At 40.0% G+C, this 14,810-nt stretch overlaps 1 protein-coding gene across 1 annotated transcript; it reads right to left on the reverse strand.

The window, feature by feature from the left end:
• Positions 1 to 1,400: 1,400 nt before the first annotated feature.
• Positions 1,401 to 13,064, reverse strand: RAB21 (RAB21, member RAS oncogene family). The gene is made up of 7 exons (XM_033161731.1): positions 12,684 to 13,064; positions 8,524 to 8,583; positions 8,269 to 8,376; positions 7,831 to 7,894; positions 6,934 to 6,988; positions 4,604 to 4,692; positions 1,401 to 3,234 (listed from the first exon to the last, which is right to left on the reverse strand). The coding sequence occupies exons 1-7, from the start codon at positions 12,849 to 12,851 to the stop codon at positions 3,095 to 3,097; spliced, it is 684 nt and encodes a 227-aa protein (XP_033017622.1). The 5' UTR covers positions 12,852 to 13,064; the 3' UTR covers positions 1,401 to 3,094.
• Between the last annotated feature and the right edge of the window lie 1,746 nt (positions 13,065 to 14,810).

Here is a 14,810-nt window from a genome sequence, read left to right on the forward strand (position 1 = left end):
ACCCACACAAGCATGCATGACAGACCTCTTTATGCCTTCTATTTTTCCTTCCAACTGTAGTATGTTACGAATCTGCACAAGTGAACTATTTTTACAGTGACAAATACCACCACACCCCCTGACTACTATGTACAAACACAAGAGAACAAAACAAAAAATACAAAATGAAAAGTTAACATGGAGAAAACATTTGAACTGGCAGTAACTAGATTAATCTGAACTGGTGTATGTGCCTTCTCAATGGTGGATCCCCATTTATGGAATGCTTTCCCCAAGGAGGCACTCTTGGCACCATCATTATGTTTTTGACACCAGACAAAACAGCTTTTTTATCACCTTTGCCAACACGAGAACAGGTGGTGATGAAGCGGGGGGGGGGGGGGGGAGAAAGGAGGAAACCACTAATGAAATTAGAGAAGCACTTAATCGCTCATTCCCTTCTTGGTAGTCGCACCTGACCTGTGGAATGCTGTCCCTTCAGATGTCAAGGAAATAAACAACTGACTTTTATAAAACATCTGAAGGCAGTCCTGTATCATGAAGTTTTTAATGTTTGATGTTTTACTGTGGTTTTATAATTAGCTGGAAGCCACCCAGAGTAGCTGGGGCAACCCAGTCAGATGGGAACCATAATAAATTATTATTATTATTATTATTATTATTATTATTATTATTATTATTATTTATTGAAATAAAGTGTTACTGTGCATTCCTACTGGAAGCCCTACTGCTTAACAAGTATGTAAAATGAAAAAAATCTACTGGTAATCAATCTAACCATTAAATGAACCCACAACTTCGTCTTACCCAATGTTCATCTATGTTTAGAGTTTGGAAGGTCTGGCACTTGTCAAAACATAGAAGGGAATGGTGGTTTCTAAACTCATGCAACACTCCTGTGGAAGAATGTGATGAGCTTTGACAAGTGCTTCTGAATGAAACTTGCACCACCAACCAGCTGAAGGAGAGCAAGAATGCAGTAACTAGGATCAAGGTGCATTTATGTTAGGTGGCTCAGAATCGTACCTATAAGAAATCAGATTTCTGAAGATGGGTTCTGCTTCTACCTACCTTCAGGATTACAAAGACTTCCCAAACCCCAGTCCAAATTAAGTGACTGGTGAAGCAGGAAGGTGCTGCTTGAATCATCTGGAATTATTCTTCCACCATAGGATTTTCAGACTGATACACTAATTTCTTGTCCTACTTTGCAGTTTGGTTTGAGATAGTTACAAGGGCCAAAGACTAATTTTTAGAGTCATTAACTTTAATGCAAGTAAAGAACTGGCAGAAAGAAGCCTTACCTTCTCAATCAACTTCAGATCCCTCTCTGTTTGAGCCTATGTCCATTTTGTTACTACCATGCTACACAGTATCCACTAGAGAAAAGTAGTTGTAAGTAAAAGGTACTAAATATGAATATTTAATGAATATAGAGTAGCTTACAGCAGCACATGGTTTAAGTCACAGTAACCAAACTAAACAGATGCACTTTAACAGATCATCTAACTTACAATTAAGGTCAAGGGTACAGAGCACAATGTACATATTAAATAGATTATAGCCATGTGTGGCAGCTAGTTTCTTCTCATAAGCCTCACCTGATTTTCATACAACTTGTGAAAGATAATAAATCCATGCAATGTTTTAGAAGACTATTACCCTTAAAGCTTATGTGCCAGGTTTGGGAGAGTGAAGTTAATAAGGTTGGTATCAAGTTCTCAGTGCACCTTTATTTTTAGGTTTGAACGTGAATATCGATCACTGCACTACTGAAAATTCAAAGCACCACGTGACATTAGTATGAGGATCACACAAGCCCGTTTTCTAAGGCTAAACCATGTACTCCATTTCCACACCAACATATACCCATTTACCAAATAACACCTTCAGTGAAATTTCCCTTAGCATTCTACTTTAGCTTTACTCTTCTAGTTCCAATACAAGAACAGTTCCAGGTTATTTTCCAAATCTCTGTTCCTTCAGAAGATACTTTCTATATTCTTATTTGTAAAACCAAGTGGATTTCAACAAAGCTGATACAAAACACATTGTGTTCCTTCCAATCTGAATGGCCTATTAAAAAAACAACCCAAAGACAACTGTTGCAGCCAAGTTATTTTTCACTTATTTTCATTTCTTTAACTGGAAGAAAAGCTTGACAGGAAGAAGCAAGGATAAAAGAACAGATGTTTCGTGGTCAGGTCTTGCTTAGTGATTATCAGATGGAAGCAGCCAAGTTTGTAAGATTCAATTCTTGTGTGACAAAAGCAGCTATAAAGCAGTTCAATATTTCAGGCATGTCAAACTTCTGTTAGAAGAAACAAGTGTAGAAGCAATTCACAACATTCCAACTAGATGTTTAGACCTTATGTGTTATAGAGACCTTTACTTGCCAGAAAGTTTCTCCCAAAATATGTGAAATTCAGAGCAAGCAAAAATAATGGACATAACCTAGCAAGGATAAAAGTGAGCAGTTAATAATGAATTTGTTTCTTTTTCACCAGCTGTTACTCACTTCACAATCACTGACAAGACTAATGTACATATTTCTGCACCTGCACTTGTAAAAGCAGATAAAATATTTAATATGTAATTTACAATTTATTTTTACCAGCATGGAGTACAGAATGAATATATCAAAGTAGTCAACACAGTTATAGGTTGACACCAACCCTGCAAAAATAGTATTCAGTATCTGCTAATTAAAAAGAAATCAATTTGCAATTTTGAAGTGATAACAGTTCAATCTACCACAAAATACAAAGGGCTGCAAAAAAATGTCTCATTCCAATAGTGTATATAAGTTATTAAATAATGATCTCATTTAAAATATAAATGAAGCCATAAGTCTTTCCCACATGCATTATTATTCATTATTGAAGAACTATGTAAAAAGGCCATTGGTTTGCTTTGTTAACCATTGTAGAAAATGCCAATTCTCTGGTCACATACTCCACTAGTTTAGCACTTAATGGTACTGAATTGTTAGAAATGATTTTGAATACTGTTAATTCCAATTCTCCACTGATAAAGAATGAGACTTTGAATACGGCAGTCTTCACTAAGGGGCAAGATACACAGTCTTATACAATTATCCAGATGAGCAGCAGCCTCCACTGGTCTGAGCTGCTGGTTCATCATCAATTATCTGTACTCCCCGCCTTCCAGTTCCTGACTGACTGGAACCATTGCCTCGTGCTCTCTCATCGACTTGCGCTGTTTCTATCATTCCTAGAATTGAAGGATATTGTATTAGGTTAGGTTAGTCACTCACTCATAAAAGCAATTTAAGTCACACTGGTTCAGTTTAGCATATTCATAATGTTTTACAAAAGAAGCAGCAGCAAGAGACTTCTGACAGATTTGCAAGCTAGCCATCCTAATGTTTATAAATGGAAGGCTAATGTCAAATGCCCAGTACGTTCTTAGGCCAAGATATAGGGTTGGATTCAGATTAACTCATGCTTACAGAAGGTCCACTGAAATGAACGGGACAACTTAATCAGGACTATCTACTACAAAAGCATAACCAATTCTAAATCCAACCCATAAGGTTCAGTAGCTAGGCTGCTGGAGGTTGTACAAGTTCAGTTGCAGTAATAGCTCACAAGTTTACCTACATATTTATTCAATAAAAAATGCATTTTGTTACCCGTGGCTAACCTGAGATAGTAAATGGGACTGGTAAATTACTATTTTACTGGAGATCACTAGCCACAGATAATTCAACACCAGCAGTCCCACCTGTCAGTGAGTATAGCAACAACTTTTCAGTATTGTTGGTTGTACAAAAGATCCTCAGGCTTTGACTTGGATGTCCATTGGGCATTACTTACGATACCATACCAGAGGAAAATTTCACCATCCAACTGGGACACAGTAACTCAAATATGGATGTTCTATGATGCAGAATGTAAAGTGTAGTAGCCCAGTGCAATTTTACCCAGGAAGTTGCCAACCTCCACTTTTGAAAAACTTGACTATCCAGCACAATTTAAAAAATAAATAAATCCTGGGCCAAGAGATGACAACACAACTTAAGTCTCAATATTTTAACATAGATGTAGTTTTCATTGAAATGCAAGAATCCAGCTAAGTAGGGTCCTTTACCATAACCTTTTAGGAATTTAGATGTATAGATTAAGCAGTACAGCCATATCAGCAAGTGTTATTTAAGAGAAAGATGGCCAATTCAATGTAGTAAGAGTTTAACATGCAATAAAATCCTACAATGTGCAGAAGTATTCAAAACTGCATACAGTAGTGATTAACATTCATGTAGCGCAAGGGTAGGGAATCTTTTCTGGCCAGATCCTTATTTCCACATTCCTGGAGGCAGATTATTAGCAGATAGGCAGGTTTGACCCAGTGGTGGGCCAAGCTTAGCCTGTGTGCTGGAGGTTCCCCACCCCTGATGTAGAGCAAAAACATCCATCTGGACAGAAATGCTGTGCCAGCTGCATCTAAATAGATTAAATGTTTATGAAACACATGTTATACCAGGTAGCCCTTTTTAATACTGGTTGCACTTGGGCTGCAATTAAAATTTCCCAATTTCACAGCAGTAATATAACTAGCAACTCAACACAAAATAACCTACTTTTACACAGGTCAAGAAAGAGTTCTTCTATGCCTTTGTTCTGTTTGGCTGATGTGTGATAGTGTTTTGCTCCCACTGATTCTGCATACCTGGAAATAAGGAAAGCCTTTAGCTCCCAAATAGAAAACAATAGCAATCTTCAAACATCATTCTACATTTTAAGGGAATGTTGTAGTTAAGTATAAAACTTAGATTCCCTTCAGCATCCAGCATAGAGGAAATAGATGAAATATATGTACAGTACATTAGTAGCCTTGCATGACATATTTAGGAGAAGAAAAGACGAAAGAGTAAACCCTACACAAATCCAACATGGAGTCCCTAAGATGGTTGGATGGCATCTTGTATGCCTCATTCCAGTATCTCCTGCAGCCAAGCTGGTGCCAAATATATTGCTCGGCTTTCCTTTGGACCACATCAGCAAGATGGGGTGGGGGGAGTGTCTTGTCGTCTGGGCACCCTAGGACCTTTATATATACTGCCCAGGATTGCGCTCCAGAGATGTCACTACAAAGCTGCTATTGCAGCAAAAACAACATGGGAGGCAGCAGTTACATGTTACTGGTTTCTGCAACCACAGCGGGTGCTGTGATTCTCCGACAGCTTGACCTCACCCCCAGAAACAAAGTCCATTGTCTCTCGAGACAGAAAATGCCAACACGGTAGTACATTGGGAGCCAATATGATGTAATGCTCAGACTGATAGACTAACAGCTGGAAGGTTGCAGTTCTAATCCCCACTCCGTCATAAAACTCACTGGGTGGACCTTGGGCCAGTCACTGTCCCTCGGCCTAACCTACCTCAACAGGCTGTTGTTGAGGATAAAATGAGGAGAGGGAGAAGTACACCACCTTGGAAGAATGGTGGGATATAAATGCAGTAGGTGCTATGTTTGAAGTTGCAGTTAATTAATATGGAGGCTATTTGTTAAACTGTCTTTCCACCAGATGGTTCTCAAAGTGACTTAACAGTAAGCTACAAAGGCTGGAACCCAACCAGCCCATGCAATGGAACTTCCCTTTCAAACCTCCTCCCCAATCAGTTTTGAACCCACCCCCAATCATATAAAGCAGATTTTGGAAGGCAGGCAGAATAAAGAAGGGGGAAGTCCCACTGCATGAGCCAAAGTCCCAAAGTCATTGTGTAGTCACCACTGGCTTCAACCTAAAGAAAAATACATATAGCAAAATGCAAAGATCAGGTAAAAACACATCAATAAAACTGATTAAGAACTAAAAGCAGTTGAACAAATCACAGCATGTGGCTACACAAGTCAGCTTATGTAGGCCCATGGCCGCTCTAAAAATGGTTTTGCCTTTTGGCAGAAAGTCACAAAAGGGACAAGATAGCCCTCTGTTGGCAAGGAAATCCAGAACCTGGAGCAGCCACACATGGGCAAGGGCTAAACTGCTAGAAGCTTAGCAAAGAAAAGGCACCCTTATGTATTATGAAGGGAGAGAGTAGTCTCAAGAATGAGGAATCCTTATGGTCAATATCATTTGCTGAGAAATTAACATGTCAGATCAGAGAGGCAAAGGGCAAAACAATTCCTGTTTGTTTTATAACATATGGCAAATGTTTACTGAAAACATAAATTATCCATACTGTGGCAGGAATCCATCCAACACTCATGGGAAAATATGGTATGATCTTTTAAAGTAATCCATGCTTTGTCATGCTTTATTACATAGCATGACAAAAGTTTGTAATTTTATTGGGACAAGTTGCTTGCTGTTTGCTATTGTAACTATTGTTACTCAAAATGTATCTTCTGTGCCATGAAAAGTAAATAAGAAACTTATTAAAAAATTTTAAAAAGAACTAGGGAGCTTCATCCCATGTTTCTATAAAGGAATATAAGCCAGCACTTCTCTCCCATGCCTGGGCAGAGAAAACCAGGATTGTCATTTGTCCAGTTTTAACTTTATTTGAATTAATTTTGGGATGCATTTTAATTGATTTTATTGTTTTTATGTATATTTTATTATTTATATGATGTTAGCCACTCTGAGCCTGGCTCTGGTAGGGGAGGGCGGGGTACAAATAAAAATTTATTATTATTTAATTCAATGGGGTTCATTTCTCAGGTACTTGCAGTTTGGATTGCAGCATTCTGTTGTAAAAATTGATGATGCACCACAACCAGCAACATATTTAAAATATATATATCATGGAATGCAGAAATTTAAATGAGAAAAATAGGAGTCACACTACCATGAAGAATACACTGTGCAAAGTTCAGGCAGAATTATTATTAACAAATGTAGTACAGCTGGGAAAAGAATGATAATATCTTCAAAGTGCTATTAAAACTGAGACTTCAACTTACGTTTCTGCTTCTTGAATAGAGACATGCCTTTCCTTGTCCAAATCTATTTTGTTACCTGTCAGGAATTCAAAGTTTCTTAGTGCCCAAAAAATGAGAAAGCACATCTGCTCAATATTTCCAATATTTCTAGTCTCTTTTTTCCCATTTCCAAGCCCATGAGACATTAGCTCCTTTGCTGCTACATCCACCCAATTGTTAGCCAGTTAACAACTTTAGCTCAACAACCTCACACCATACAAGATTGTTTATGAGATTGCTATGCAGTGAGAGTAGACAGAAATATTTCAAGACCTTTCTGTAGCCCCTTACACTGCCGCTAAAAAAAGCAAAAAGCACATTCCTCCACTCTGAACAGTTTGTAGAAGCAAGAACTCTTCAAGATGTGCTCACTTTTGCAATTCCACAGGAAACTGTGGTTAATGCAACAGTGGTTGGCAGTTTTAAGGAGATACTGAAGTTATTTACATGAAATGTCAGTATCACCTGTAGTATAATCCTACTTTTGGAAATCCTTCACCAATCTAAACAATTGCAATACTAAGTAAATTGTATCTTGTTCCCAAAGAGGTTTTGCATTGTTTTCTTCGACACGGGTATCTAGGAAACAATTCCCTATCAGGATTACAAAATGTTTAGAAATGTGTCATCTTTTGCTCAAGGAAGCTTTTCACATTATTGCTACCACCATTTAACCTTCTGCTTCACTATCACTTCACTTTTAAGGTGCACAAATATAGTTTCTTTTTACTGTGCACCAGTGAACACAACTGTGTACCCTTATGAAGCTGTAGAGAAGCACTTTGATCAGTTTTGCACAATAATTTAAAAGACAATTAGCACTTAAACTGAACAAGATTCCCTAGTCATTAAGCAAGGTGTGGAAAACCAAAAGCTTACCAACTATGCATAGACAAATTTCATTTCCCAACATTTTTCTTAATTCTTTGACCCAATTTTTTACCTGCAAGAGTGAAAAGAAATCTCTATTATTTCACTTCAGGATTATAGTAAGCACTAGGACAGAAAAGAATCTAGCATAAATCTATCTAACATTAAAATACAAGCAGGTAGAAATTCCCATCTTGCCTGGTTTCCTACATTGAAAGCAATCCTATCCCTGTCTACTCAGCACATATGCAAGTGTATAGGACTGCAGTTCAAAGAGATTTTAGGTATGTTGCACAACCATTACATGAAACCAAGTTGGTACCAAAGTTCTTCAAGTCTTACACCCATTTCCATAGCAAAAATAAAAATAAAAATATTAGTTTCAAGAAAATCTGGTCAACATGGGAGCTTTTGAGTTTACTTCTTCAATAGAAGGGGTATAGTTACCTTCTGGAAAGAGTCTTCATCTGTTATATCATACACTAAAATAGCTCCATTAGAGTCTCTGTAGTAAATAGGACCCAGTGCATGAAATCTTTCTTGCCCTGCTGTATCCTGCATGAAGCAAATACATTTATGTTAGTTGCTTTTTAAGCTAGTAAAATTAAAGTCAGTGCTATTTTGATACGCCTTGATAATTTGGTATGATAAACAAGAGTTCTATCTTTAGACACACAAGAAATGTAATCAATAAACACATACCCATATTGCAAGGTTTACTCTTTTCCCTCCAATATTTAGCTTCTTTGTTAGAAAAGATGCCTACAATAAAGAACATATGAACATTAAATACCTTATGCCAAAGTTAAACTGATTCATGATGTGTTGAAGAAATTCAGCAGTGTTACAGTCATAAAAGTGCACTCAATGCATTATCTACAATGAGATAAAGATATCTATCTACTGCGAAAATAGAATATACTGTAGTGAACAAGAGGCATATGTTTAAGGCAAGGCAAACAATACCAGTTTTTGGTGCTTGGTAAAAACTTACTTTTTCTTCCAGGCCTTTGCTTATCATTAATACCAGCAAGTTTGTCCCAACCTGGTTGCTGCTCTTTTTATTTTTATTTTATTTTTTATGTTTCATTGTTAACATCCATAATATACTTTTATGGAAGTCAATATAGGTATTTAAAGAAGTAAGCAGTTTTCTTACAAATAGTCAATTATGAAACCGTCATACCATGAAGACAGGTAAAAGCACAGAAAATCAGCTCAAATGGTAAAACCTCTTTTAACATTTTGTAGCACAGTACAGCTATCCAAGAACAAAATGCAATCAGGAGCATCAATTTTAAGAGCAATACATGCATTTAAAAGCTAGGTTTCTCCACAATATACTTAGAAGCAACTCCAAAGACTGAACAAAATGTACTTGATAAATGCCCAAAGTTCACAATTGACTCCATAGGCCTTTCCAAACTTGGGGCCTCAACACATGTATGTACGCATGATGTATCCTGCTAGAGCTGTGATGGTAAAAATGTTTCCCCATCTCATTCTCTGCCCCCTCCCCATCTCCAAAAAGCTATTTTCTTCCATTTTTCCAGAAAGAAATTGCTGCGTGATATAATAATTTTTATATAGCTTGCAGCAGTTTGTATTTTTTTTTAAAAAAAAATAATTAATTACAGTTCCTCTCTATTGTAGACTGATAGTACTTTTGCTTTATATATTTATATCCTGCTTTTTTGGGTGGTCTCATATATATTCAGACTATACCCTGGGCCTTAATTGTATAAGTTATTGTTTGGTGTGTAAAGTGCTGTGGCAGGTATTACTGTGCCTCTAGAGATAATATTACTTAAGCCCAAATATAAGTTTTCTTTTGTTGACCACACCATGACTCCTTTTCTCCAAATGGAAAAACCCAATAGTAGTGTGTTGAGGCAGGTCTGTGCAGAACTTATCTGAGGCACGGGGCACGAGTTCCCGGTCAACTGGGAGACACAGAGTGTTCTTGGCGTGACAGTGTAAGTCTGGCAGGGCCCTCTGGCCAGCTTAGCCCTTCAAGGCCCAGGCCAATTGTACCCCATTCCCCCACCCCTCTGCACAGGCCTTGAGGTAACTTGCTATTTCATCCTTGGTACAGCCGTACCTTGGTTCTTGAACAGAATGCATTCCGGGAGTCTGTTCCACTCCCGGAACTGTTCAGAAACAAAGGTGCAGCTTCCAATTGGCTGCAGGAATGTCCTGCAGCCAATCAGAAGCCGCACCAGATGTTCGGCTTCCGAAAATCATTTGAAAACTTTAACACTCACTTCTGGGTTTTGATCATTCGATTTGTTCGGGAGCCAAGGCGTTTGAGATCCAAGGTACGACTGTATTTTTAAACTGAAGGTTACCAGGGCAGTGTACAAACATTCCAATAAAAAAACCACATATCAATTAACACTAAACCGTTACTCAAAATTACAACAGAACATAGTTCCTGCAGTAGGCAGACCTGCCCTAAGCTCATTTATCCTGAAATGTCAGAAGCAACAGGTATGTTTTTACAGGCATCAGATGGATGTCCACATTGTTGTGCCTTTAGTGAAAGAAAGTTGCAACATAAGACAGTTGCACAACTTAGGTACCATAAATGAGATGGCCTGCACTGCATCACCACAGAACAGACCACAGCCACTTATGGTAAAACCACCAGCAGGGTCTTTCTTGCTCAGCTTACAACATGGGCCAACAGATGATTAAACACTCCAACACCAGGCATATTTACAATTATTGTTTCACTAAAATCATGACATTTACATTTAGTAACTATAGTACACAGTGCAGCTTTATATGCCAAGTTATACATAGATCATTTTAGGTTCTTAAATTGATGAAGTAACAACAGTAAGAAAATAAATAGCGTGTCTCTTTCAATTTCCTATGTTCTCCCTACCTATGTCTTCACTAGCAAACACAGCTGTTGAACTACAATAATTAATGTATGATCCCAAATTAAATCATATTAGGTCAAAGGAGAGTGCAAAAGATGCATTTCCCTAGCCAGAGAAACTAAGCTATCCTGGCCACTCATCTCTCCCCTGCTCCTAGTATTAATCACAGAGTAATATGAGACTACGTGGTCACATAATACTGGATTGATAGATGTTCTCTTGCTTGGGAAATAGCACTGAATCATGACACAGCTGCCTGTCCCTCTTCCCTCAATCCCTCCCTCCCAGCCTTACCAACAGGAAACACAGAAGGCACCGTACCTTACATACCTGCAAGACTGTGTTGGAAGGAGCATTTAAGCAAATATAAATAGTTTTGTTTCCCTGCTACTCACCACAAGTAGCACACTACGAAGTTACAGTACTACCTTTGGATATTGCTTTTAAAAGAAGGAGGGCACAAGTTAGTTCTAAGAAGTAAGCATCAAAAACCACCACTGTCAGTATGGTGGATCTTGTGATAACTCATGACTTCACAGTAATTTAAGTGACAGTTTTGATCTTGCATTAATTGTACTGTAACTAAGTTACCACGAACTAATGAGTCAATGTACAAGATGCAAAATGTTTAAATTCAAAGGAACACAGAATTCTGGTGAACACTACACTTGGGACTATGATTCAGCAAGTTTTCCTGCCCCTATTAAAACGAGTGATTTTTAAAGAATCAATAAACTTCTAATCAGATTTAAACTTTCTGAAACGGATGTGTTCGTTTCAGAACAACAATTTCATTGACCCCCCCCCCTTCCTTTTAACTATTTGATTTTCTGCTCTCACTTGCCCCAAATACTTGTAACAAGATAATATGCAGGAACAGTTACTAAATCTTTTTGTTGGGTGTTGTTGTTTTTTTACACAAAAGTCACTTTTGTTCAAAGAAACTGGAAAAGCACATTATGAACCATGGAGAACACATTTCACATGTTTGGTGCACTTATGATTTACAGATGCTCTTCATATGACATGTGAAATCAGTTCTAGAAGTGACTCTGGAAGTGTATGGGGTACTCAGCCACCAAGTAAGCAGCCTTGTTCAGTGTCCCTTGGCTACATATATTCTTTAAAATCCAATGTAACCTATATGAAGACTAGATTTAAATAGGTTCAACTATACATACAATGCTCCTAGATTTCACAACACACTGCTCTATATATAGTTAGTATATATATAGATAGAGCATGCAATGTGTTATATTCCAGAAAGATAGCCATGCCAGTTGTTTGCACCACAGAAACACATGCTCTTGTGGGGCACCTTAAAGACTAAGGGACGTATTGTGGCATAAGCTTTTGTGAAGCAGAATCCACTTATCAAATATACTTCTAGTATCTTTAAACAAAGAGGACTCCACAAAGGCTAATGTGCCCATAAAGCTTGTCAAGCATGAAGGTCCACACACACAATAAAAAAAAAAAACTTTTATGCTTCCATGTGTTCTCACTCAAATTTTAGCATCACAAGGGATAACGCAAAAGACTGTACCCTTCAGAGGAGAGAGGGCCATCCTCTGAATCAACACCCCCCCCCCTAAATTGTTTACTAGCTATTTGGCACTAGAGCTTTGAGCTAGATGTGGTAGGAAAAGAGTCGCGGCTTGTTCTGTGACACTTTCACGCTCTAAAAGTCTAAAAGCACTCCTCACTTCGGGGAAAAAATGAGATTGAAGTCCTGTATAACCGAGAAGTGACAGCCCCGCCGAGGCGTACACACCCTTAGGACTCATCAAACCAAACCTCGACCCGGCAGCCTGCGAGAACTCTGCCCGTGTTCGTATGCCTGGAAAAGTGGAGCAGCAGCGTCACCGCGCGCACCCTTCTCGCGCATTCAGACGAGCGTGTCGGGGTCAAGCCCCCGAAGCGGCCTCTCGCCGCCGCCGCCGCCGCCCCTGCTGCCGCTGCCGGGCTACCTACCTGTAGGGTGGTGATGTGCTTGTCATTGAACTTGTTCTCGCAGTAGCGGAGGACCAGCGAGGTCTTCCCCACGCAGCCTTCGCCCAGCAAGACTACCTTGAAGGAAAAGCTTCTCCCGCCGCCGGCAGCGCCGCCTCCCGCGCCAGAGGTCGCCGCCGACGCCGCCATCCGCAGCGAAGTGGCCGCCGACGCCGCGGCCTCACATCCGCAGCCCCGCTCCTCTCCTGGCAGGGGGGTGGCGTGGCGCCGGAGGGAAGCGGCGAAGGGAAGGGAGGCCCCGCGCAGAAGGAGACGGGGACACCGGAGGAAAGAGACACCCACTTCCCGGTTACCGGAGGGGGGGGGGGCGCCTCAGCCTGCCTCCCTCTAATGGCGTCTTCTTCCTCCTACGTCACGCGACGTGTGGTCACGCGACGCGACGCTCGCCGTTGATGCCACGGCCCTAAGAAGCCCCGCCCATTATGGGTGGGGCGAAGCAGCCGGGGGCGGGGTCAGAGAAGAGCTTCTTGGGGTTCTGGCAGGCTCCGCGGACGGGGACTTCCATGGGGGGGGTGCGGTACATCGCCCCATCGTCCTGGCAGAGCTGCTCTTCAATCATGTAAATTTAAAATAATAATGGTAATATATAAATGTAGTAGTAGTAGTAGTAGTAGTAGTAATAATAATAATAATAATAATAATAATAATAATAATAATAATAATAATAAAAAAAAAAATAAAGTGCCACCGGCAGCAGTTGCTGGGAAAGAGAAAGAGACTGGACCGTTGCGGAAGCCTGATGTTTCGCTATACGCTGTGCCGATCGTCAAGCCTCTGAACTGCATTGTAAACTTCGCTGGGCGTCTGGCCTGGGGGAAATGGTGGGGAGGAGGTGTGTTTGTGTGTTGCATTTATGAAACCTGGTCCGTGCTACACGCTTGCTCCGTGTAAGTCCCGCTGATTGTAACGAGGCGCAGTTGTAAGTACGGGTGCGCAGGATTGAGGCCCTTGAAGCTTTATTTCATTTTTTTTTTTTTTTTTAAAAATGTTTGCACCGCTTGACTGTAAAGAGAACCTCCAAGCGGTTTACAGGAGAAAATACACAATAAAATATAGAAAAAATTTAAAACTTTACAGATTAAAACTCGCATCAACTATTGAGAAAGGTGTCCTGATAATAAATGAAGTTAGTAGATGAAGCAAGGAGTCCCGTCCCGATGCGGACGTTGATTCCAGCACTAATTTGAATTGATGTCGGCGATTGGAGGGAAAGCTCTCGTGATCCATCGTTATAGCTTCAGAAGCGACTTTTGGGATTTCGATCCTGAGGACACCCCCCCCCCCGCGCAGCTAATTCAAACGGAGATGCTGCTGCTGGAACCTGATTACTAACGTGTGGGCAGTTACGATTTGCCTAGGGCTTGCTTTCGAAGGCACAAGCAAAATCCTTCATCTGTACTGCTCCCATCTGCTGCTATTTCCTACACTCCCCAAGATCTCTGCACTTGGCAAAGGGAGGACTTCAAGCCGAATTTGGTCCAGAATCCACCTGTTGTCACCCACCTTTGTGATAAATGGCGCAATCCTGTGATAAATTTTGTAGAAGCCCTCTAGCACAGTGTTTTTCAACCTTTTTTGGGCAAGGGCACACTTGTTTTATGAAAAAAATCACGAGGCACACCACCATTAGAAAATGTTAAAAAAATTAACTCTGTGCCTATATTGACAGTTGAAAAACACTGCTCTAGCATAGGAGCCAACTCTTAGAAGGGGCTTCCTCCTACCAATAAAATATTTGAGAGGGCCAGGCCTCCCCAAAGATTATGGGCATTGCCATTCAAATAGTGTGCCTACACCTCGTCGTGGGATCAATTATGTGGGGTGGGGTTTACCTGCCCCCCATATTTTATTCAAGTTGGCACACATGCCCTGTAGAAATGCATGTGATGTAAAACTGCCTTAATATTATATGCTGGGGAGTGGATTGGGGTGGGGGTGGAGTGCAATTCTTATTAATTCTGGACCTCTCAGCAGCACTGTGCCCTCCTAGGTCATGTAGCTGGATTGAGTTTACCGTACTTTTCCGTGTAGAAGACTATTTTTCAGTTAAAAAACAAACAAACAAATGTTTAAAAGGGGGTTAGTCTT

Source organism: Lacerta agilis, chromosome 10 (assembly GCF_009819535.1).
Source record: "Lacerta agilis isolate rLacAgi1 chromosome 10, rLacAgi1.pri, whole genome shotgun sequence".
Classification (NCBI taxonomy): Eukaryota; Metazoa; Chordata; class Lepidosauria; order Squamata; family Lacertidae; genus Lacerta; species Lacerta agilis.

Excerpts from the sequence above, each read along its gene's own strand:
- RAB21 (XM_033161731.1), bottom strand. The coding sequence starts at position 12,851 with ATGGCGGCGTCGGCGGCGACCTCTGGCGCGGGAGGCGGCGCTGCCGGC. Across the intron at positions 7,895-8,268 it reads ATGAAGACTCTTTCCAGAAG|GTAAAAAATTGGGTCAAAGA; the intron begins GTAACTATACCC and ends TCACTCTTGCAG. Across the intron at positions 3,235-4,603 it reads CTTTCTTGACCTGTGTAAAA|GAATGATAGAAACAGCGCAA; the intron begins GTAGGTTATTTT and ends CTTCAATTCTAG.